Genomic DNA, 26,758 nt, shown 5'->3' on the forward strand with positions numbered 1-26,758 from the left:
TTGCAGATGATGCAGAAGTCACTGAGGGAAATAAAGAATGATGAGGACTGCATCAACTTAAAAGGGGGTTAGAGAAACTCCTAAGCTAGTCTGATTTGGTGAATATTAATCCAAATAAATACAAAGAAATGAGAAAGGGACACTGAAAAAAGGACAAAGATTATCATGAGGCAGGAAATAAGCCACAGGAATCAGTGCATGAGACAGACTTGGATGTCAGCAATGCATTAAACCTGTTGCAAGAATCCCACTTCAGAAGTGTTATGGAGACAAATGGTCTACTGGCAGACACTATTATCAAAATTAAGTACATGGATAAGGAAATGCTTTGCAAGATATTCACAGCATACACTGACCAAAGCTGGGATATGCTTCTTAAGTCTGGTCAGTGCAATTAAAGAAGCACAAAGATTTAACTGAGGGGGTCAAGAGCAAAAAAGATGATGCATGAACTGTGAGAGCTGAGCTACAGTGAGAAGCTGGAAGATATAAATCTTTCTACCATAGAAGGCAAAATGGTAAGGGACGACCTGAAACAGTTTTCTGTGATATGCAATGGAAGAGTAACTAAAGGTCACAACAAGAAGCTACACATGAGGGTTATGAGTTTGTCTGTGAAAGAGTACATTCTTTAATAACAGTTGAAATATAGCAAGTGATGAAACTATGACTCTTGGCAATTTACAAAAGGATCAGTAGATATCCAAAGACAGAAAAAGTTCAAAAGAACTACCCTTCCATATAGTGCAAACAGATTAATGCACCCATACACACATATGAGAGAGCAGAAGAGGGTGTTTTGAAATGGTTTGGTCACATGAAGAGAATGAGTGAGGAAAGATTGACTAAGAGGATATATGTATCAGAGGTGGAGGGAACGAGGAGAAGTGGGAGACCAAATTGGAGATGGAAGGATGGAGTGGAAAAGATTTTGAGCAATCGGGGCATGAACATGCAGGAGGGTGAAAGGCGTGCAAGGAATAGAGTGAATTGGAACGATGTGGTATACTGTGGTCGATGTGCTGTCAATGGATTGAACCGGGGCATATGAAGCATCTAGGGTAAACCATGGAAAGTTTTGTGGGGCCTGGATGTGGAAAGGGAGCTGTGGTTTCGGTACATTATACATGACAGCTAGAGACTGAGTGTGAACGAATGTGGCCTTTGTTGTCTTTTTCTAGTGCTACCTCACGTGCATGCAGGGGGAGTGGGTTGTAATTTCATGTTTGGTGGGGTGGCAACGGGAATGAATAAAGGCAGGAAGTATGAATTATGTACATGTGTACATATGTATATGTTTGTGTATGTATATGTATGTATACATTGAAATGTATAGGTATGTATATGTGCATGTGTGGACGTGTATGTATATACATGTGTATGTGGGCAGGTTGGGCCATTCTTTCATCTGTTTCCTTGCGCTACCTCGCAAGGATTTGTATGTAGCATTTATGGATCTGGGGAAGGCATATGATAGAGTTGATAGAGATGCTCTGTGGAAGGTATTAAGAATATATGGTGTGGGAAGCAAGTTGTTAGAAGCAGTGAAAAGTTTTTATCGAGGATGTAAGGCATGTGTACGTGTAGGAAGAGAGGAAAGTGATTGGTTCTCAGTGAATGTAGGTTTGCGGCAGGGGTGTGTGATGTCTCCATGGTTGTTTAATTTGTTTATGGATGGGGTTGTTAGGGAGGTGAATGCAAGAGTTTAGCAAAGAGAGGCAAGTATGAAGTCTGTTGTGGATGAGAGAGCTTTGGAAGTGAGTCAGTTGTTGTTCGCTGATGATACAGCACTGGTGGCTGATTCATGTGAGAAACTGCAGAAGCTGGTGACTGAGTTTGGTAAAGTGTGTGAAAGAAGAAAGTTAAGAGTAAATGTGAATAAGAGCAAGGTTATTAGGTACAGTAGGGTTGAGGGTCAAGTCAATTGGGAGGTAAGTTTGAATGGAGAAAAACTGGAGGAAGTAAAGTGTTTTAGATATCTGGGAGTGGATCTGGCAGCGGATGGAACCATGGAAGCGGAAGTGGATCATAGGGTGGGGGAGGGGGCGAAAATCCTGGGAGCCTTGAAGAATGTGTGGAAGTCGAGAACATTATCTCGGAGAGCAAAAGTGGGTATGTTTGAAGGAATAGTGGTTCCAACAATGTTGTATGGTTGCGAGGTGTGGGCTATGGATAGAGCTGTGCGCAGGAGGATGGATGTGCTGGAAATGAGATGTTTGAGGACAATGTGTGGTGTGAGGTGGTTTGATCGAGTAAGTAACGTAAGGGTAAGAGAGATGTGTGGAAATAAAAAGAGTGTGGTTGAGAGAGCAGAAGAGGGTGTTTTGAAATGGTTTGGGCACATGGAGAGAATGAGTGAGGAAAGATTGACCAAGAGGATATATGTGTCGGAGGTGGAGGGAACGAGGAGAAGTGGGAGACCAAATTGGAGGTGGAAAGATGGAGTGAAAAAGATTTTGTGTGATCGGAGCCTGAACATGCAGGAGGGTGAAAAGAGGGCAAGGAATGGAGTGAATTGGATCGATGTGGTATACCGGGGTTGACGTGCTGTCAGTGGATTGAATCAGGGCATGTGAAGCGTCTGGGGTAAACCATGAAAAAGCTGTGTATGTATGTATATTTGCGTGTGTGGACGTATGTATATACATGTGCATGGGGGTGGGTTGGGCCATTTCTTTCGTCTGTTTCCTTGCGCTACCTCGCAAACGTGGAAGACAGCGACAAAGCAAAAAAAAAATATATATATATAAATAAATAAATAAATAAATAAATAATATATATATATATTATCCCTGGGGATAGGGGAGAAAGAATACTTCCCACGTATTCCCTGTGTGTCGTAGAAGGTAACTAAAAGGGGAGGGAGCGTGGGGCTGGAAGTCCTCCCCTCTCGTTTTTTTTTTAATTTTCCAAAAGAAGGAACAGAGAAGGGGGCCAGGTGAGGATATTCCCTCAAAGGCCCAGTCCTCTGTTCTTAACGCTACCTCGTGACTGTATTGTTGACTGGTTGGTAAGGTTATTTAATGTATGTAGGACTCATGGTTAGGTGCCTGAGGATTGGCTGAATGCTTGCATAGTGCCATTGTATAAAGGCAAAGGGGATAAGAGTGAGTGCTCAAATTACAGAGGTATAAGTTTGTTGAGTATTCCTGGTAAATTATATGGGAGGGTATTGATTGAGAGGGTGAAGGCATGTACAGAGCATCAGATTGGGGAAGAGCAGTGTGGTTTCAGAAGTGGTAGAGGATGTGTGGATCAGGTGTTTGCTTTGAAGAACGTATGTGAGAAATACTTAGAAAAGCAAATGGATTTGTATGTAGCATTTATGGATCTGGAGGAGGCATATGATTGAGTTGATAGAGATGCTCTGTGGAAGGTACTAAGAATATATGGTGTGGGAGGCAAGTTGTTAGAAGCAGTGAAAAGTTTTTAACAAGGATGTAAGGCATGTGTACGTGTAGGAAGAGAGGAAAGTGATTGGTTCTCAGTGAATGTAGGTTTGCGGCAAGGGTGTGTGATGTCTCCATGGTTGTTTAATTTGTTTATGGATGGGGTTGTTAGGGAGGTGAATGCAAGAGTTTTGGAAAGAGGGGCAAGTATGCAGTCTGTTGGGGATGAGAGAGCTTTGGAAGTGAGTCAGTTGTTGTTCGCTGATGATACAGCGCTGGTGGCTGATTCACGTGAGAAACTGCAGAAGCTGGTGACTGAGTTTGGTAAAGTGTGTGAAAGGAGAAAGTTAAGAGTAAATGTGAATAAGAGCAAGGTTATTAGGTACAGTAGGGTTGAGGGTCAAGTCAACTGGGAGGTAACTTTGAATGGAGAAAAAATGAAAGAAGTAAAGTGTTTTAGATATCTGGGAGTGGATCTGGCAGCAGATGGAACCATGGAAGCGGAAGTGAATCATAGGGTGGGGGAGGGGGCGAAAATCCTGGGAGCCTTGAAGAATGTGTGGAAGTCGAGAACATTATCTCCGAAAGCAAAAATGGCTATGTTTGAACGAATAGTGGTTCCAACAATGTTGTTTGGTTGCGGCGTGGGCTATGGATAGAGCAGTCCGCAGTAGGGTGGATGTGCTGGAAATGAGATGTTTGAGGACAATATGTGGTGTGAGGTGGTTTGATCGAGTAAGTAATGTAAGGGTATGAGAGATGTGTGGAAATAAGAAGAACGTGGTTGAGGGAGCAGAAGAGGGTGTTTTGAAATGGTTTGGGCACATGGAGAGAATGAGTGAGGAAAGATTGACCAAGAGGATATATGTGTCGGAGGTGGAGGGAACGAGGAGAAGTGGGAGACCAAATTGGAGATGGAAAGATGGAGTGAAAAAGATTTGGAGTGATCAGGGCCTGAACATGCAGGAGGGTGAAAGGCGGGCAAGGAATAGAGGGAATTGGATCGATGTGGTATACCGGGGTCGACGTGCTGTCAATGGATTGAATCAGGGCATGTGAAGCGTCTGGGGTAAACCATGGAAAGTTCTGTGGGGCCTGGATGTGGAAAGGGAGCTGTGGTTTTGGGCATTATTGTGTGGCAGCTAGAGACTGAGTGTGAACGAATGGGGCCTTTGTTGTCTTTTCCTAGCGCTACCTCGCCCACATGAGGGGGGAGGGGGATGTTATTCCATGTGTGGCGAGGTGGTGATGGGAATAAATAAAGGCAGACAGTGTGAATTGTGTGCATGTGTATTTATGTATATGTCTGTGTGTGTATATATATGTGTACATTGAGATGTATGGGTATGTATATTTGCATGTGGGGACGTATATACATGTGTATGGGGGTGGGTTGGGCCATTTCTTTCGTCTGTTTCCTTGCGCTACCTCGTAAATGCGGGAGACAGTGCAAAGCAAAATAAATAAATAAATATATATGTATATATTATTATCATACTTGATCACCATTTCCCGTGTCAGTGAGGTAGCACCAGGAAAGAGATGAAGAATGGCCCATCCACTCATATACACATATATACATAAATGCCCATACACGCACATATACATACATGTACATATACATATCAACATATACACACATACACATACACAGACATATACATATATACACGTGTACATATTCATATTTGCTTGCCTTCATCCATTCCCAGCAGTAACCTGCCGCTCAGGAAACAGCACTGCTACCCCTGCTTCAGCAAGGTAGCACCAGGAAAACAGACAAAAAAGGCCACATTCATTCACACTCAGTCTCTAGCTGTCATGTGTAATGCACCAAAACTACAGCTCCCTATCCACATCCAGGCCCCACAGACCTTTCCATGGTTTACCCTAGACATTTCACGTGCCCTGACTCAGTCCACTGACAGAACATCAACCCCAGTATACCACATCATTCCAATTCACTCTATTCCTTGCAAGCCTTTCATCCTCCTGTATCCAGGCCCCGATCACTCAAAATCTTTTTGACTCCATCCTTCCACCTCCAATTTGGTCTCCTGCTTATCCTTATTTCCTCCAACTCTGACATATACATCCTCTTTGTCAACCTTTCCTCTCTCATTCTCTTCATATATCCAAACCATTTCAACACACCCTCTTCTGCTCTCTCAAACACATTCTTTTTATTTCCACACATCTCTCTTACCCTTTCATTACTTACTTGGTCAATCCACCTCACACCACATATTGTCCTTAAACATTTCATTTCCAACACATCCACCCTCCTCCATACAAACCTATCTATAGCCCACACCTCACAACCATATAATATTGTTGGAACTACTATTCCTTCAAACATACCCATTTTTGCTCTCCGAGATAACGTTCTCTCTCTCCACACATTCTTCATCGCTCCTAGAACCTTCGCCCCTCCCCAACCTGTGACTCACCAAAGAAAAAGTTTGGAAATGTTGGTTGAAATATCAAAATATAGGATAATAATTAACACACTTGGAGATGAAAGTAAAGAAATTAAACAATTAATTTTAAAACCAGAGGAGGTGTCATGAGGTGAGAGGCCACTCAAGGAAATGAAAACTAGTTTAACTGATCATGAACAATTAACAAACAATTCTCAGCAAGGTTTTTGATGAAATCACTCACATCTGACAAATACTTGATTTCAGTTATTGTATTATTTACATGTATGATGAGAGTAAAGCAGCTGATGTCATCTATCTACATTTTTGAAAAGCATTTGATAAGGCTCCTATTTAGAGGTTATCAGCAAAAACTAAGTTACATGGTAATAATGGGGTTGTACTTCTGTGGACAGGAAACTGTTTGACTGGCCATAAACAAAGAGTTGTGATTAATAGTCGAGCCTTAGAATAGTTAAGACATAACAAGTGGTGTGCTACAAGAATCAATTTTAAGACCAGTTCTCTTTTTCAAATATATTCATGATATTGACATTAGGCTCCATTGTAAAATATCAAAATTCACAGATGATACGAAGCTGGGAAATACATTTGCAAATGAACTTGAACATCTGCAGTTTTAAACTGATATGAATAAACTGATGGACAGGGCTCACTGAAGGCAAATGAATTTCGATGCTGAACAGTGCTATATTTTACATATTGGTAGTAAACACAAAAATTGTATGCTACAGTAAGAATTCTGTTGAACTGCAAATGGTTAATGAAGAAAAAGACGGTCGTAAAAATATCTGGCAATCTAAAGCCAATCAAGTAGTGCACAGAAGCAGTAAAAAGAGAAAACAAGATTCTTGTTTTCATGGGAACAGCTTTCGAATTTAAGTCTAGGGAAATCACCCTTATTCTTTACTGCTCACTGATTCATTCCCATTTTGAATACCGTGTTAAGTTTTGGTCATCCTACTTGAAAAAAGAAACAGACAAAATGGAGAGAGAGTGCAGCATCAAGCTACCAAGACGAATCCCAGACTAATAAATAAATCCTATGACAAGGGAGCTCAGAGATAAGACCCCAATGCCACACCCTGTCAAAGGCTTTGGATATATTCAGAGTAACTACATGGGATTCCCAAAGATCTTTCAGGGATGAAGACTAGGTATAAGTTAGATAGCCGAGAATATCAGCAGAGGATTTTGACTCAAAGAAAACATACTGGTGATCAGAGAGAATGTGATTCATGATGTCCAAGGATATGGGAGTTGAGGGGGACTCCTAGGTATCAGAGCAACTGGATGATAGTTGGAGGGGTTAGAACACTCACCCTTCTTAGGGATAGATTGTACCAATGAATGCTTCCAAGAAGAAAGGAAAATTCTACTTATTAAACAGAAACAGAACAGATGAGCGAGCACAAGTGCAAGTCTGGAGGCACATTCTTTCAGTACACATGGGTGGATACCATCAGGTCCATAAGCTTTGCTTGGATTTAGAGAGAAAAACGCTTTTCACATAGTTCAAAAAGAGATTACAAAGAGCATAGAACTAGTAAGGAGAGCATCAGGTGATGAAGGAATAATAGTCATCTAAGATAAAGTTAGAGGAGAAACAAGAAGCAAAGAGACTTGCTTTATCTATGGGAAAGACTGTTATAGTACAATCAGAATGGAAAAGTGAAGGAAAGGTAGAGTGACAGAGGTTGTCATGGATAGCCTTCGCTAAAGACCAGACAGAACTATTAGTGAATAAGGAGGAATGCTATGGTTTACAGACAACAAACCCACAATGATCATGGACAGTGATTAATGCTGAATGAGAGTCATAGGAAGGAGTTTTTCCAAACCCACTATAACTGATCTCTGTAGAACACCATCTGTTTACCTCTTTCCCTAATCTTTTATTTTCTGTATAACCTTCCTATCCAAGGCTGCTTCTTTGCACTGTCAGATCTCCAACTATAATCCCTTGTGGATCTTCGGTTTCCTAACTTTGATGCTATCTCCTCAAAATCTCTACTCTATTGCTAATGGACAGATCCTTACAAGATGCAAAGATACAAAAATCATAGGCCATAACATGAAACTGTACAATAAATGTTAAAAAAATTAAAAATGTACTATCATAACATCATTCTAGTGGATAATGGAGTCTGACCCATTGCAGGACCCACTTAATTGTCATCATGTGACTGGGGTCCATCCCACATCCAATGATACAGCTTGTAGATCAGGCTCTTTTTCTATGCATTTCTATAACATTCATGACCTAAATTCTAACCTTCAATCTGTTAAACATCATATGATTCTTTTTGTTCTCTTGTTGGAGGTTCCATTCATGGACAAAAGTTCACATTATGGCCGGGCCTTAAAAACTGAAATATTGACAGGTTAATGAAAGAAAAAAAGGAAGAGCTAAGGGAAAGTATTTATGAATTTTGGAGGAAGTAAGAAAAAAAAATTAAATGTGCCAAATCATAGTTATTGGAAAATACATGAGAGGGTGGAGAGTTCCAAAGCTTTTAGGTGTAAGGAAGGAAAGAAACAGTCATCAAAATGGCCCACCCTTGAGTTGCTAATGGCCACACAATAATCATATCATTTTGCAGCTTGCCAAGTATTGCATGGTCTAGCTAGTAGCAGGGTTACTCAAGCAGCCAGCTCTCTAGAGTAAAAACCAAAGTAGTTCCTGTAGAAGATGGAAAGTGAACCAACATTGCAGCATTGAGCAAGCAGGTCAAGTTTTGAAGTTAACCTGGGAGTGTTTGTAAACTGGAAAATTTGTGACTGTCAAGTGTGAATGCAGAGCTAGAACCACCGAAGATGGGAGAGCAGCACTCCATACAAGGACGGATAAATCCTATGCATATACAGAACAAAGGTCTGGAGGAAAAGGAAACAGGACTCCAAGTTTCTTAGAAGCAGACTTAGCTATTTCTGTAATGCAAGGTTTCCAAGACAGAGAGTTCGTCACAGTAATCCAAAGTATGTTCACCAAGTCAAGAGGTGGAATAACAGTACTGTTGAAGGTGAGAGGAAAGTTAAAATGAATTTTCAAAAAAGAAAAGGAAAGAAACTGGGTCTTGAAGGCATGAAACTTAAACAGCTTTCATCCACCCCACTTAGAAATCCTGTCCAAATCTAAGTTTACTGAGAAAGTTGTGCCGAGACAAGATGTAGATTTAGTGAAAGTAGGAGCAGAATTGAAGGATTTGAAGGAATGTAGTGCTGAGTTGTCAGCATAAGAGTATATCTCGTTATTTGTGAAAGAAAGAAAATCAAGGATAAAAAGGAGAAAAGTGTAAGGACAGAATAGAACCCTGAGGGACATCATTGATGATGGAGAAAGGGGGAGAGGTTGATCCATCAACAACCATGGAGATAGATCAGCCAGAATGGTAGCTAGAAATAAGGAGACAAAGTAAGGGAAGGAAGCTGAAAGAGGGGAGCTTAAAACTGAGACCCCAATGCCACACTCTGTCAAAAATCCCCAAAATCTTTCATGGATGATGACCAGACATTAGTAAGATACTATCTTACTGGTGATCAGAAAGAAGACTGTAAGATTCTAGCTACCTGAGGATATGGGAGTTGAGGAGGGATTTAAAGACTTTGGAAGTGATAGATGTCAAAGCAACAGGATGATAGTTAGAGGAGTTAAAAATGCCACCACCCTTAGGAATGGGGTGTGCCAACACATGCTTCCAAGAAAAATGGGATAATTCTGTTTTTTAGATAGAAACAGAACAAACAGGCAAGAATATGTGCAAGTTCAGAGGCATACTCTTTTAATAAATGGGAATGGATGCCATCAGAACCAGTTGCTTTGCTTGTGTCTAAAGAGAGAAGCACTTTTCAGACAGTTCATAAAAAAAGTGACTGGAAGGGATATTGGATAAGTGAGAGAAGAATCGGGGGGGGGGGGGGGGGGGGGGGGGTGAAGGAAGATTAGAGTCATCCAAGGTAGAGTTAGAGGGGAAACAGGAACCAAAGAACTAAAAGTGAAGGAAAGGTAGAGAAAAATTTTTACTATTGCCCTGAGCCAAAGACCAGAAAGACCTCTCAGAAGAACATTTTGCCTCTCAGATGATATACTTGTAATGATTATGGGCAGTGATAAATGCTAAATAGGAGTCAGAGGAAGGAGAGTTTTCCAAGCCTGATATGCCTAATTCCTTGCCTGAATGGCCTCAGATCAGAAATTGTTGAACCATGGGTTGGAAGAAGAGGTCACCTTGGAGATTTCAATGTAAAACCACAAACATTGGTTAGACTCTAACCTGTAAGACCCTGGTGGAGCAGAGGCCTTTTATTTTCCTCTTTATCATTCTGGAACAATTAATCAAACACCCAACCCAAGTTCCTAACCATCAAAAACACCTTTCTTACACACTTGACCTCATTTTAACTTTAACCCTTTTAGTTCTGACTGCATCAAAGTATTTGTTTGAGCTTGATGAATAATAGGAACATTAAAAAACAAGAATTCACACAATATAACTGACATTTAACCTGACACAATGCTTAAGCATCTGAATCTTGGCATGTTAAAGCCATTTAAATCCACTGCAAACTCACTGACCCAATGCATCATCCTCCAGTTTTCCTCTTATGGTTTCCTGATATGTCTAGATAAGATAGCAAACTGTTATCATCAACTGAGCTCTAGGAAAATCTTGCTTCTTTACACTGCCTAACATGGTAGGAGACCAAATTGAGTGCACATGCTGGGTACTCCCACCATGGTTTTCTCTAAGTAACTGAGCCATGTGGATATTCCTGCATACTACTTAGAGTTGCAGGTGACACCTGGCATCTATATATGCAGCTTCAATAAAGAAACCCTTTTTTGTCAAACAAAGACAAGAAAATTCAGAATGTATAGCTTGGGTAGTTAAGACTCCATTGATAATTTGAATTCCATACATGGTTAAGATTTAAAGGGCAAACTGGCATCATTTATATCCTATATCCTAGCCAAAAGAAAGCTGACAGATCAATAATGTTACAAAGGACACATTTCACTACAAACTTAATGTAAGAATTGTAATCTCATTACACTGTTTACATTGGTCTACAAACCAGAATCAACCATCTTCAATCCAGTATGAACTGCATCCATAATTGCTTTGGTTGTTGTGTTGATTGCTGCAATCGTCATGTCATGTCCTCCATGGTCTGAGGGGCTCATGTCAGAGTGATCCATGTGGTCCATGACAGAGTGGTCCATGTGGTCCATGCCAGAGTGGTTCATGCTCGAGTGGTTCATGTGGCTAGTGTGACCCATTTTTTGCCTAAGTATTTACTTGTGCTCTGGTGCAAAATTCTAGAAAACAATATCAAATAAATTACTATATTAAACTTAGTGCCATCCTCAAAAAAAAAATTTCATGGAAAAATAAGGTCAGCCATGATCTTAAACCCTGACACATATAAATTGGAAAATCGAAATTATGAAAGTGGTACTAAATACTGTATTTCCTTCATCAATACATGCGTATGTATCATTCAGAAGAGAATACACTACACAGTTGATGTCTCAAGTTTCAAAAGAAATCCACAGATGATCACTGAGATGCAGAAAAGCTCATGAGTTAGAAAGAGACAAAGAGAGAGGGCTAGGGAAAAAATTCTAAACACACACATCCCAAACTACAAATCTGAATTAGTTCTATTGCAGGAAGCTACATATTAATTTATATGCTAGGAAACTAGCGAACCTGGCCCCACTGGTCATCAGTAACTTCAACCTCTGATGATGAATTACAGGTGAAAAGACTCCTTCTATTATGTCATAAGCTCATCAATGATTAAAGTTCCCTATGAGGCAAAGCTTTCAACACAGCACACAAGAGGGCTAAAAATGATTAAGGTATTACAGTTGTTTGTGTCACTCAATCAACTTCCCTGCAAAACATTTTATGCTCCTTGAAGTTTACTGATATTACCCCAACCCTCATTGACCCTCTTTTTTAGCCCTCCAGTCGCTTTCTCTTGTAAATATACCGATCATTAGCACTCCTTCCCTGAAATAATGCCCGTACACCTCTCCTTTGTCTTCACCAGTAACTTTACTTCCTTAACCCACCATTCACTACCCTCTCTCACCTGTCCACCTTGCTTAGGGCATCTCTTCCTCATGCCTTGTCAGTCACAACAGAAAAAATATTTCGAAATCAACATATGCGACTGTCACCATCACTACAACCACCTACACCAACATAAATCTATGCATCCATCATCATCATCAACAACTAATAATTTGCTGGGTAGTAAGTGGCCTAAGTGGCCAAGTGGTTGATCATTCATTGTAGCTGCAACCATCTTGCGTGTATCCTCACTAACCAATTACCACTGAAATCTCGATCTTCACAAAGGGTTTCTATAGACATAAAAAAAACCTCAAGATAAAATTTGTGCCTAATCTACCACTCAAGATGTATGATACACACAAGCTTTTTCTTCTCACTGTTCTGACCTATACAGAAGAAAAATGTACCCTGGAACACTTGTGTTGTTACATTGCAGCACAGATACTGGCTGGAACTGGTTTCTAATAACATCAAAAGTTATCTCTGCTAACTTCCATATGCAAAGGCAGACCTTTCTTGAAGATATGAGTCAGATTAAGTTTTAGGTTAAACCTTCTATAAGGTACATAACCAAGGAAAAACCCAAACTCGTGTTATGGACTTTATGCCATTCAATTCTTTAGATGCTGAAAAGAAAATACCTACGATGAGCTTCAAAGTATCTGATTCAGAATTTCCAAGTTATGAGTACAATCATGCAGGACAGATGAATAACAATGGAGAAAATCATCCTTAACATTCTCCCAGGATATGCTAGCAACACAAATATCTGTAGGTAGGAAGTGTAAGGCCAGTGGACATAAACACTGTGTAAACAATGAAGAGGCAAAAATAATGGTCCACTCTCTGTTGGCAGTACTTTTTACCATTTCTGTAACTTCCAGCTTAATAGCAACAGTAATGCGGTATTGAAAGTTTAATAGCATCAGCACTACTGTGTCGAGTTTGATACTACAAGCAATGTGGTGTTAACAGTATGAGAGCATGAACAATGAGGTGGTGACAGTTTGATGGCACCAGCAGTGGTACTGACAGTCTGATAGCATCATCCCTGTGGTGATGAACAGGTTTCTACCACCAGCACTTTGGTGTCAACACTCTGAGAACATTAACACTGTGATGTCTACAGCTTGATGGCACTAAACCCGTGGCATCAACAGCTTTATGCCAACAGTGTGATGTTGACAGTTCATCACTGTTCAAGTCAGTGTTTCACTAGTCCTCCAACTAGTATCAGTGTTTTATGTATATTACTTATGCTCCAGTCAACATATGTGGTTCAGGAATGTTATTAGTACTCCTGACAACATCTGCAGCTCATGCATGTTACTGCTACCACAGCCAACACTTGTAGTCCATGTATGTTACTTGTACTCTAGCCAACATCTCCGGTCCAAGGTTGTCAGTAGTGCTCCAGTTAATACCTATGGTAATGCATGTTACTAGAACTCCAGCTATAATCTGTGGTCCATGCATGTTACTATTAATCCAGCACACAACTGTGATCCATGTATGTTGCTAGTACTCCGACAACACCTGAGGTCCATGCATGTTACAAGTACTCCAGTCAATACATGTGGTCCATGTATATTACTAATACTCCAGACATGCATGGTATTCATACTCCAGCACACACTTGTGGCCCACGCATGTTACAAGTATGCCAACCTACACCTTTGGTCCAGGCACGTAAATAGCACTCCAACCAGTTTCTGTGACCCATGCATGTTATTAGCACTCCAGCCAACACCTGTGGTCAATGCATGTTAACAGCATTTCAGCCAATACCTATGGTCCATGCATGTTACTAGTACTCCAGCCAAAAACCTGAAATCCATGCATATTACTAATACTCTAGCTAACACCTGTGATCCATGTGTGTTACTAGTAATCTAGCCAACACCTGTGGTCCATGCATGTTACTAGTACTTCAGCCAACATCTGTGGTCCATGTAAGTTACCAGTACATCAGCCAATACCTGCAGTCCAAGCATGTTACTAGTGCTCCAGCCAACACCTGTGGTCCATGCATGTTACTAGTACTTCAGCCAATGCCTGTGATCCATGTGTGTTACTAGTAATCTAGACAACACCTGTGGTCCATGCATGTTACTAGTACTTCAGCCAACACCTGTAGTCCATGTAAGTTACCAGTATACCAGCCAATACCTGCAGTCCATGCATGTTACTAGTGCTCCAGCCAACACCTGCGGTCCATGCATATTACTACAATTCCAGCCAACACCGTAGGTAATGCAAGTTACTAGTTCTACAGCCAGCACCTGTGGTTCATGCATGTTACTACAACTCCAGCCAACACTGTAGTTAATACATGTTACTAGTTCTACAGCTAACACCTGGGGTCCATGCATGTTACTAGTACTCCAGCCAACACCTGTAGTCCATGTAAGTTACCAGTACTCTAGCCAACACATGTGATCCATGCATGTTACTAGTACTTCAGCCAACACCTGTGGTCCATGCATGTTACAAGTACTCCAGCCAACACCTGTGGTCCATGCATGTTACTAGTACTTTAGCCAACACCTGATGTCCATGCATACTACTAGTGCTCCAGCCAAGACCTGTGGTCCATCCATGTTGCTAGTACTCCAACTAACATCTGTGGATCATTCATGTTACTACTACTCAAGCCAAAATTTGTGGTCCATGCATGTTACTAGTACTCCAGCCAATACCTGTGGCCCATGCATGTTACTAGTACTTCAGCCAACACCTGTGGTCCATGCATAATACTAGTACTCCAGCCAATACCTGTGGCCCATGCATGTTACACATACTCCAGCCAATACTTGTGGTCCATGTATTTTACTAGTACTCCAGCCAACACCTGTGGTCCATGAATGTTACTAGTACTCCAGCCAACACCTGTGGTCCATGCATGTTACACATACTCCAGCCAATACTTGTGGTCCATGCATGTTACTAGTACTCCAGCCAATACCTGTTGCCCAAGCATGTTACACAAACTCCAGCCAATACTTGTGGTCGAGGCATGTTACTAGTACTTCAGCCAATACCTGTGGCCCATGCATGTTACACATACTCCAACCAACACCTGTGGTCTAAGCATGTTATTAGTACTCCAGCCAACACCTGTGGTCCATGCATGTTACTAGTACTCCAGCCAATACCTGTGACCCATGCATGTTACTAGTACTTTAGCCAATACCTGACGTCCATGCATATTACTAGTACTCAAGCCAACACCTGTGGTCCATCCATGTTGCTAGTACTTCAACTGACATCTGTGGATCATTCATGTTACTACTACTCAAGCCAACACTTGTGGTCCATGCACGTTACTAGTACTCCAGCCAATACCTGTGGCCTATGCATGTTACTAGTACTTCAGCCAACACTTGTGGTCCATGGATGTTACTAGTACTCCAGCCAATACCTGAGGCCCATGCATGTTACACATACTCCAGCCAATACTTGTGGTCCATGCATGTTACTAGCACTCTAGCCAACACCTGTGGTCCATGAATGTTACTAGTACTCCAGCCAACACCTGTGGTCCATGCATGTTACACATACTCCAGCCAATACTTGTGGTCCATGCATGTTACTAGTACTCCAGCCAATACCTGTGGCCCATGCATGTTACACATACTCCAGACAATACTTGTGGTCCATCCATGTTACTAGTACTTCAGCCAATATCTGTGGCCCATGCATGTTACACATACTCCAGCCAACACCTGTGGTCCAAGCAAAGCATGTTATTAGTACTCCAGCCAACACCTGTGGTCCATGCATGTTATTAGTACTCCAGCCAACACCTGTGGTCCATGCATGTTACTAGTACTCCACCATGCATGTTACACATACTCCGGCCAATAACTGTGGTCCATGCATGTTACTAGTACTTCAGCCAACACCTGTGGTCCGTGCATGTTACTAGTACTCCAGCCAAAACCTGTGGTCCATGCATGTTACTACGACTTCAGCCAACACCTGTGGTCCATGCATGTTACTAGTAGTTCAGCCAAAACCTGTGGTCCATGCATGTTACTAGGACTTCAGCCACCACCTGTGGTCCATGCATGTTACTAGTACTTCAGCCACCACCTGTAGTCCATGCATATTACTGATACAGGCAACACCTGTGGTCCATGCATGTTACTAGTACTTCAGTCAACACTTGTGGTCCATGCATGTTACTAGTACTTCAGCCAGTACCGGTAATCCATGCGTTTTACTAGTACTCTAACCAACACCTGTGGCCCATGCATGATACAAATACTCCAGCCAACACCTGTGGTCCATGCATGTTACTAGTACTTCAGCCAACATCTGTGGTCCATGCATCTTACTAGTATTCCAACCAACATCTGTGTTCCATGCATCTTACCAGTACTCCAAACCAACATTTGTAGTCCATGCATGTTACTAGCACTGCAGTTAATACCTGTGATCCATGCATGTTACTAATATTCTAGCCAATACCTGTCGTCCATGCAAGTTACTAGAACTCCAGCCAATACCTGTGATCCATGCATATTACTAGTACTCCAGCTAACACCTGTGGTCCATGCATGATACAAATACTCCAGCCAACACCTGTGGTTCATGCAGGTTACTTGTACTTCAGCCAACACCTGTGGTCCATGCAGGTTACTTGTACTTCATCCAACACCTGTGGTCCATGCATGTTACTAGAACTCCAGCCAACACCTGTGGTCCATGTATGTTATAAGTACTACAGCCAACACCTGTGGTCCATGTATGTTATAAGTACTACAGCCAACACCTGTGGTCCATGCATGTTACTAGTGCTTCAGCCAACACTTGTGGTCCATGCATGTTACTAGTACTTCAGCTAACACTTGTGGTCCATGCATGTTACTAGTACTCCAGCCAATACCTGTGATCCATGCGTTTTACTAGTACTCTAACCAACACCTGTGGTCCATGCATGTTACTAGTACTCTAGCCTACACCTGTGGTCCATGTATGTTACTAGTACTTCACCCAACCCCTGTGGTCCATGCATGTAACTAGTAATTCAGCCAATACCTGCTGTCCATGCATCTTACTAGTACTTCAGCCAACACCTGTGGTCCGTGCATGTTACAAGTACTACAGCCAACACCTGTGGTCCATGCATGTTACTAGTACTTCAGCCAACACCTGTGGTCCATGCATGTTACAAGTACTTCAGCCAACACCTGTGGTCCATGCATGTTACTAGTACTTCAGCCAACACCTGTGGTCCATGTATGTTACTAGTACTTCAGCCAACACCTGTGGTCCATGCATGTTACTAGTACCTCAGCCAATACCTGTGGTCCATGCATGTTACTAGTACTTCAGCCAACACCTGTGCTCTATGCATGTTACAAGTACTTCAGCCAACACCTGTGGTCCATGCATGTTACTAGTACCTCAGCCAATACCTGTGGTCCATGCATGTTACTAGTACTTCAGCCAACACCTGTGGTCCATGCATGTTACTAGTACTTCGGCCATCACCTGTGGTCCATGCATGTTACTAGTACTCTAGCTAACACCTGTGGTCCATGCATGTTACTAGTACTCCAGCCAACACCTGTGGTTCATGCATGTTAATAATACTCCATCAATACCTGTGGGCCAAACATGTTTCTAGTATTCCAGCCAACGCCTTCAACTGGGCAGATTGTAAACTTCCAAACAACGTTGTTATGACTACTACAGTCTTCACTCAGTCGACGTTTCACACTTCATCTTCAAAAAGGAGGCCCTAAGTTACATCTGCAACACCATCCATAGCACTGGTCAGCATCTAATAGAAAATACGATTACACTAAAACATTGGCAAGAAAACAGAAGCCTTGATGTACTACACTGGACCACAGGCGCTCGCGAGCACGAACTTAACCTAAGAAGTGATGACACTGCAAGATGTCTATTGGCCCATGCTAGGCACTCTCTCCACCCTACAACCAACCGCCTCAACCCATAATCATACACATCCAACCTTCGTTTAAAGCTACCTTAAAGACCCACGTAGCTTCCAATTCTGTATTTGGTACACCAATATTTACCCACGTCCCCCCTGAATCTATTTTTTTTTAATTTAAATCCATTATTTCTTGTCCTATCCTGTGGCGCCATTCTATGACCCTTGTTCATGTTACCTTTATTAATGGCCTTCACCCATTCAAAACTTCAATCATATTCCCTCTAGCCCTCCTCCTCTCAAGTGTGTGTAAATTCAGTCTTTTTAACCTTTCTTCATAAGTGAGGTGTCTAATTCCAGGGATCACTTTCGTCATTCGCCCTTATGCTCTCTCTCTCTCTCTCTCTCTCTCTCTCTCTCTCTCTCTCTCTCTCTCTCTCTCTCTCTCTCTCTCCAATCTATATCAGCTGCATAGTATGGAGCCCAAAACTGTACCGCATAATCCAAGTGTGGTCTCAACAACACATGATAAAGTTGTAATAATACTCTATGAGTTTTCTTGCTGACAGTCCTAATAATGAATCCTAACATCCTATTAGCCTCATTACATACTTTGATACATTTTTACCGTGGCTTAAGATCCTTGCTCATCAGTAACCCTAAATCTTTAGCATTCTCTTTCACCAATAGTAATATTGTCCAATTTGTAAGCAGTGTTCCTGTATTTACCCACACTGGGTGGTCTGCATCTGTTATGATGAATTCCATTCTCCATGTACCCGCCCATTCTGATATTCTATTTAAGTCTGCAAATTCACTGAATTTTCATGAGTCAATTACGGCCCCTATTTTAGTACATCGGCCAATTTACTAAAGGCGCTGGTTATTGTCATATCCAAATCGTTGATTATATATATATATATATATATATATATATATATATATATATATATATATATATATATATATATATATATATATATATCCCTGGGGATAGGGGAGAAAGAGTACTTCCCAAGCATTCCTCACGTGTCGTAGAAGGCGACTAAAGGGGACGGGAGCGGAGGGCCAGAAACCCTCCCCTCCTTGTATTTTAACTTTCTAATAGGGGAAACAAAAGAATGAGTCACGCAAGGAGTGCTCATCCTCCTCGAAGGCTCAGATTGGGGTGTCTAAATGTGTGTGGATGTAACCAAGATGAGAAAAAAGGAGAGATAGGTAGTATGTTTGAGGAAAGGAACCTGGATGTTTTGGCTCTGAGTGAAACGAAGCTCAAGGGTAAAGGGGAAGAGTGGTTTGGGAATGTCTTGGGAGTAAAGTCAGGGGTTAGTGAGAGGACAAGAGCAAGGGAAGGAGTAGCACTACTCCTGAATCAGGAGTTGTGGCAGTATGTGATAGTGTAAGAAAGTAAATTCTAGATTGATATGGGTAAAACTGAAAGTTGATGGAGAGAGATGGGTGATTATTGGTGAATATGCACCTGGGCATGAGAAGAAAGATCATGAGAGCCAAGTGTTTTGGGAGCAGCTGAATTAGTGTATTAGTGGTTTTGATGCACAAGACCGGGTTATAGTAATGGGTGATTTGAATGCAAAGGTGAGTAATGTGGCAGTTGAGGGAATAATTGGTGTACATTGGGTGTTCAGTGTTGTAAATAGAAATGGTGAGGAGCTTGTAGATTTCTGTGCTGAAAAAGGACTGGTGATTTGGAATACCTGGTTTAAAAAGCGAGATATACATAAGTATACGTATGTAAGTAGGAGAGATGGCCAGAGAGCGTTATTGGATTACGTGTTAATTGATAGACGCACGAGAGAGACTTTTGGATGTTAATGTCCTGAGAGGTGCAACTGGAGGGATGTCTGATCATTATCTTGTGAAGGCGAAGGTGAAGATTTGTGGGGGTTTTCAGAAAAGAAGAGAGAATGTTGGGGTGAAGAGAGTGGTGAGAGTAAGTGAGCTTGGGAAGGAGACTTGTGTGAGGAAGTACCAGGAGATACTGAGTACAGAATGGAAAAAGGTGACAACAAAGGAGGTAAGGGGAGTGGGGGAGGAATGGGATGTATTTAGGGAAGCAGTGATGGCTTGCGCAAAAGATGCTTGTGGCATGAGAAGCGTGGGAGGTGGGTTGATTAGAAAAGGTAGTGAGTGGTGGGATGAAGAAGTAAGATTATTAGTGAAAGAGAAGAGAGAGGCATTTGGACGATTTTTGCAGGGAAAAAATGCAAATGAGTGGGAGATGTATAAAAGAAAGAGGCAGGAGGTCAAGAGAAAGGTGCAAGAGGTGAAAAAGAGGGCAAATGAGAGTTGGGGTGAGAGAGCATCATTAAATTTCAGGGAGAATAAAAAGATGTTTTGGAAGGAGGTAAATAAAGTGCGTAAGACAAGGGAGCAAATGGGAACTTCAGAGAAGGGGGCTAATGGGGAGGTGACAATAAGTAGTGGTGATGTGAGAAGGAGATGGAGTGAGTATTTTGAAGGTTTGTTGAATGTGTCCGATGATAGAGTGGCAGATATAGAGTGTTTTGGTCGAGGTGGTGTGCAAAGTGAGAGGGTTAGGGAAAATGATTTGGTAAATAGAGAAGAGGTAGTAAAAGCTTTACGGAAGATGAAAGCCAGCAAGGCAGCAGGTTTGGATGGTATTGCAGTGGAATTTATTAGAAAAGGGGGTGACTGTATTGTTGACTGGTTGGTAAGGTTATTTAATGTATGTATGATTCATGGTGAGGTGCCTGAGGATTGGCGGAATGCTTGCATAGTGCCATTGTACAAAGGCAAAGGGGATAAGAGTGAGTGCTCAAATTACAGAGGTATAAGTTTGTTGAGTATTCCTGGTAAATTATATGGGAGGGTATTGATTGAGAGGGTGAAGGCATGTACAGAGCATCAGATTGGGGAAGAGCAGTGTGGTTTCAGAAGTGGTAGAGGATGTGTGGATCAGGTGTTTGCTTTGAAGAATGTATGTGAGAAATACTTAGAAAAACAAATGGATTTGTATGTAGCATTTATGGATCTGGAGAAGGCATATGATAGAGTTGATAGAGATGCTCTGTGGAAGGTTTTAGGAATATATGGTGTGGGAGGCAAGTTGTTAGAAGCAGTGAAAAGTTTTTATTGAGGATGTAAGGCGTGTGTACGTGTAGGAAGAGAGGAAAGTGATTGGTTCTCAGTGAATGTAGGTTTGCGGCAGGGGTGTGTGATGTCTCCATGGTTGTTTAATTTGTTTATGGATGGGGTTGTTAGGGAGGTGAATGCAAGAGTTTTGGAAAGAGGGGCAAGTATGCAGTCTGTTGTGGATGAGAGAGCTTGGGAAGTGAGTTAGTTGTTGTTCGCTGATGATACAGCGTGGTGGCTGATTCATGAAAGAAACTGCAGAAGCTGGTGACTGAGTTTGGTAAAGTGTGTGAAAGAAGAAAGTTAAGAGTAAATGTGAATAAGAGCAAGGTTATTAGGTACAGTAGGGTTGAGGGTCAAGTCAATTGGGAGGTGAGTTTGAATGGAGAAAAACTGGAGGAAGTAAAGTGTTTTAGATATCTGGGAGTGGATCTGGCAGCGGATGGAACCATGGAAGCGGAAGTGAATCATAGGGTGGGGGAGGGGGCGAAAATCCTGAGAGCCTTGAAGAATGTTTGGAAGTCGAGAACATTATCTCGGAAAGCAAAAATGGGTATGTTTGAAGGAATAGTGGTTCCAACAATGTTGTATGGTTGCGAGGCGTGGCTATGGATAGAGTTGTGCGCAGGAGGGTGGATGTGCTGGAAATGAGATGTTTGAGGACAATATGTGGTGTGAGGTGGTTTGATCGAGTAAGTAATGTAAGGGTAAGAGAGATGTGTGGAAATAAAAAGAGTGTGGATGAGAGAGCAGAAGAGGGTGTTTTGAAATGGTTTGGTCACATGGAGAGAATGAGTGAGGAAAGATTGACCAAGAGGATATATGTGTCAGAGGTGGAGGGAATGAGGAGAAGTGGGAGACCAAATTGGAGGTGGAAAGATGGAGTGAAAAAGATTTTGAGTGATCGGGGCCTGAACATGCAGGAGGGTGAAAGGCGTGCAAGGAATAGAGTGAATTGGATCGATGTGGTATACCGGGGTTGACGTGCTGTCAGTGGGTTGAATCAGGGCATGTGAAGCGTCTGGGGTAAACCATGGAAAGCTGTGTAGGTATGTATATTTGCGTGTGTGGACGTATGTATATACATGTGTATGGGGTGGGTTGGGCCATTTCTTTCGTCTGTTTCCTTGCGCTACCTCGCAAACGCGGGAGACAGCGACAAAGCAAAGAAAAAAAAAAAAAAAAAAATATATATATATATATATATATATATATATATATATATATATATATATATATATATATATATATATATATTTTTTTTTTTTTTTTTTATACTTTGTCGCTGTCTCCCGCGTTTGCGAGGTAGCGCAAGGAAACAGACGAAAGAAATGGCCCAACCCCCCCCCCTACACATGTACATGCGTCCACACACGCAAATATACATACCTACACAGCTTTCCATGGTTTACCCCAGACGCTTCACATGCCTTGATTCAATCCACTGACAGCACGTCAACCCCTGTATACCACATCGCTCCAATTCACTCTATTCCTTGCCCTCCTTTCACCCTCCTGCATGTTCAGGCCCCGATCACACAAAATCTTTTTCACTCCATCTTTCCACCTCCAATTTGGTCTCCCTCTTCTCCTCGTTCCCTCCACCTCCGACACATATATCCTCTTGGTCAATCTTTCCTCACTCATTCTCTCCATGTGCCCAAACCATTTCAAAACACCCTCTTCTGCTCTCTCAACCACGCTCTTTTTATTTCCACACATCTCTCTTACCCTTACGTTACTTACTCGATCAAACCACCTCACACCACACATTGTCCTCAAACATCTCATTTCCAGCACATCCATCCTACTGCGCACATCTCTATCCATAGCCCACGCCTCGCAACCATACAACATTGTTGGAACCACTATTCCTTCAAACATACCCATTTTTGCTTTCCGAGATAATGTTCTCGACTTCCACACATTTTTCAAGGCTCCCAAAATTTTCGCCCCCTCCCCCACCCTATGATCCACTTCCGCTTCCATGGTTCCATCCGCTGACAGATCCACTCCCAGATATCTAAAACACTTCACTTCCTCCAGTTTTTCTCCATTCAAACTCACCTCCCAATTGACTTGACCCTCAACCCTACTGTACCTAATAACCTTGCTCTTATTCACATTTACTCTTAACTTTCTTCTTCCACACACTTTACCAAACTCAGTCACCAGCTTCTGCAGTTTCTCACATGAATCAGCCACCAGCGCTGTATCATCAGCGAACAACAACTGACTCACTTCCCAAGCTCTCTCATCCACAACAGACTTCATACTTGCCCCTCTTTCCAGGACTCTTGCATTTACCTCCCTAACAACCCCATCTATAAACAAATTAAACAACCATGGAGACATCACACACCCCTGCCGCAAACCTACATTCACTGAGAACCAATCACTTTCCTCTCTTCCTACACGTACACACGCCTTACATCCTCGATAAAAACTTTTCACTGCTTCTAACAACTTGCCTCCCACACCATATATTCTTAATACCTTCCACAGAGCATCTCTATCAACTCTATCATATGCCTTCTCCAGATCCATAAATGCTACATACAAATCCAATTGCTTTTCTAAGTATTTCTCACATACATTCTTCAAAGCAAACACCTGATCCACACATCCTCTACCACTTCTGAAACCGCACTGCTCTTCCCCAATCTGATGCTCTGTACATGCCTTCACCCTCTCAATCAATACCCTCCCATATAATTTACCAGGAATACTCAACAAACTTATACCTCTGTAATTTGAGCACTCACTCTTATCCCCTTTGCCTTTGTACAATGGCACTATGCACGCATTCCGCCAATCCTCAGGCACCTCACCATGAGTCATACATACATTAAATAACCTTACCAACCAGTCAACAATACAGTCACCCCCTTTTTTAATAAATTCCACTGCAATACCATCCAAACCTGCTGCCTTGCCGGCTTTCATCTTCCGCAAAGCTTTTACTACCTCTTCTCTGTTTACCAAATCATTTTCCCTAACCCTCTCACTTTGCACACCACCTCGACCAAAACACCCTATATCTGCCACTCTGTCATCAGACACATTCAACAAACCTTCAAAATACTCATTCCATCTCCTTCTCACATCACCGCTACTTGTTATCACCTCCCCATTTACGCCCTTCACTGAAGTTCCCATTTGCTCCCTTGTCTTACGCACCCTATTTACCTCCTTCCAGAACATCTTTTTATTCTCCCTAAAATTTACTGATAGTCTCTCACCCCAACTCTCATTTGCCCTTTTTTTCACCTCTTGCACCTTTCTCTTGACCTCCTGTCTCTTTCTTTTATACTTCTCCCACTCAATTGCATTTTTTCCCTGCAAAAATCGTCCAAATGCCTCTCTCTTCTCTTTCACTAATACTCTTACTTCTTCATCCCACCACTCACTACCCTTTCTAAACAGCCCACCTCCCACTCTTCTCATGCCACAAGCATCTTTTGCGCAATCCATCACTGATTCCCTAAATACATCCCATTCCTCCCCCACTCCCCTTACTTCCATTGTTCTCACCTTATTCCATTCTGTACACAGTCTCTCCTGGTACTTCCCCACACAGGTCTCCTTCCCAAGCTCACTCACTCTCACCACCTTCTTCACCCCAACATTCACTCCTCTTTTCTGAAAACCCATACTAATCTTCACCTTAGCCTCCACAAGATAATGATCAGACATCCCTCCAGTTGCACCTCTCAGCACATTAACATCCAAAAGTCTCTCTTTCGCACGCCTGTCAATTATATATATATATATATATATATATATATATATATATATATATATATATATATATATATATATAAAGAACACAAGCGGCCCCAAGAGTGACCCCTGAGGAACACCACTGGCTACATTGCCCAAGTCCCATGTAACATACATACCTCTGGTTTTCTGTCAGTGAGCCACCACCTAATTCAAATAAATACACAACGCCGATGCCGTGCGCCGCTATTTTTCTCAGCAGATAATCATGAGATACTCTGTCAAAAGCCTTACGTAAGTATACAATATCATAACTCTTACCCTGACCAACAGTTTCAAGTACTTTACTAAAGAAGGAGAGAAGGTTACTGAGACATGACTTGCCTTAAGTACTCCCATGTTGAGAATCCCTCATATCATGACTCACCAAGTGTTTGGTCCGCTACAATTGTTTCGAGAAATTTCCCCACAATAGATGTCCAACTGACAGGACGATAATCAGAGGCAGTGGATCTATTCCCTTTCTTAAAAGTGGGAACGACATTTGTTGTCCTCCATTGCTTTGGAAGTACGCCTGATTCCAGAAACTGTTTAAACACATTTAAAAGTGGGACACTTGCTTCCTCCTTACATTCTTTCAAGACCTTCGCATAAATATCATCTGGCACAGGACTCTGGTTTACTCTTAATCATTCTATTCTAGTCGTTTCAAATTATCAAATCTATTTTCAAATCGCATACCTTCCCGCTTTCGTCCCCCTGTAAATTTGCTCTGGAACCGGAATGTTTGTATTCTTCTCCTGCGTAAATAGTGATATGAAATGAGTATTTAAAACTTCACACATTTCAATTTCATTATCAATTAATCTACCAGAATGCGATTTGATAGGTCCAATGTCCTCCCTAATCTTCGTTCTGCACATTTGAAAAAAATCCTTTGGCATTGTTTTTTGCTTCGTTACCTATATTAATTTCGTAATTTCAAATAGCCTTCCTAATCTCTGATTTTACCATTCTCTTAATTTGGGTTGGTTGATCAGCAAATTGTGTTTCCCCCGTTTTACCTAGTACAAACCCTATTTCAGCCCTATACGGTGTTTTATTCTATTATCTAGCCATTGGGTCAGTCCTATACTGCCTGTACTGAATCTTCAATTCTTATCTCTAATTCAGTGTTACCTGGGACCTTTCTATGGAAACTTCCACGCTGGTGATACTCTGCCTTGCCTCACGCACACTGGACTTAAAACTACAGCTAAGCTGATCTGAGTCACCTGACTGACCTCACCCCACACTGCCCACCCCACTTTCATTTATTCCCACCAAATCAACACAAGCAAGGTATCTACGTAGCCCCGCAAAGTTGGCCTTACAAAAGTCGGGAACGAACATTTCCTTCTCCTTCCTATTCACTTCCTTCCTTGTTTGTGGAAAGAAACCCTGATGTTCTGGCTGAGTGAAACGAAGCTCAAGGGTAAAGGGGAAGAATGGCATGGAAATGCATGGGAAGTAAAGTCAGGGGTTGGTGAGAGTCCAAGAGGTAAGGAAGAGCACTACTCCTGAAGCAGTTGTAGGAGGTGTGATATAGTGCATAAAAGTAAATTCTAGATTGATGTAGGTTAAACTGAAAGTGGATGGCGAGAGATGGGTGATTATTGGTGCTTATGCACCTAGTCATGAGCAGAGAGATCATGAGAGGCAAGTGTTTTGGGAGCAGTTGAGTGTGTCAGCAGTTTTGGTGCACAAGACCGGGCATTAGCGACGGGTAATCTAAATGCAACGGTATGTAATGGGGCAGTTGAGGGTATAATTGGGGCGCAGAAGTATTCAGTGTTATTAATAGAAATGGTGAAGAGCTTGTGGAGTTGTGTGCTGAAAAAAGACTGGGAATGCCTGGTTTAAAAAGAATAGACGTATGCGAGTACGAAAAATGGTCAATAGGCATTATCAGTTAGATTACATATTAACTGATGAGCATGCAAAAAAGAGACTTTTGGATGTAAATGTGCTGAGAGGGGCAGCTGGTGGGATGTCTAATCTGATCATTATTCTGTGGAGGCGAAGGTGAAGATTTGTAGAGGTTTTCGAAAAAGAGGA

At 41.9% G+C, this 26,758-nt stretch overlaps 2 protein-coding genes across 6 annotated transcripts in view; both read right to left on the reverse strand.

Annotated features, from left to right (window-relative positions):
• Positions 1-26,758, reverse strand: part of dnc (phosphodiesterase dunce) — a 1,419,595-nt gene that overhangs the window by 305,576 nt on the left and 1,087,261 nt on the right. The gene's annotated exons all lie outside the window — the stretch shown is intronic.
• Positions 1-26,758, reverse strand: part of LOC139749256 (uncharacterized) — an 88,997-nt gene that overhangs the window by 47,226 nt on the left and 15,013 nt on the right. Inside the window, exon 2 of the mRNA XM_071662992.1 lies at positions 10,907-11,150. Coding sequence (XP_071519093.1) covers positions 10,907-11,111 — 205 coding nt within the window. The 5' untranslated portion in view covers positions 11,112-11,150. The remainder of the gene's footprint in view (positions 1-10,906; positions 11,151-26,758) is intronic.

This window comes from Panulirus ornatus, chromosome 6 (assembly GCF_036320965.1).
Source record: "Panulirus ornatus isolate Po-2019 chromosome 6, ASM3632096v1, whole genome shotgun sequence".
NCBI lineage: Eukaryota > Metazoa > Arthropoda > Malacostraca > Decapoda > Palinuridae > Panulirus > Panulirus ornatus.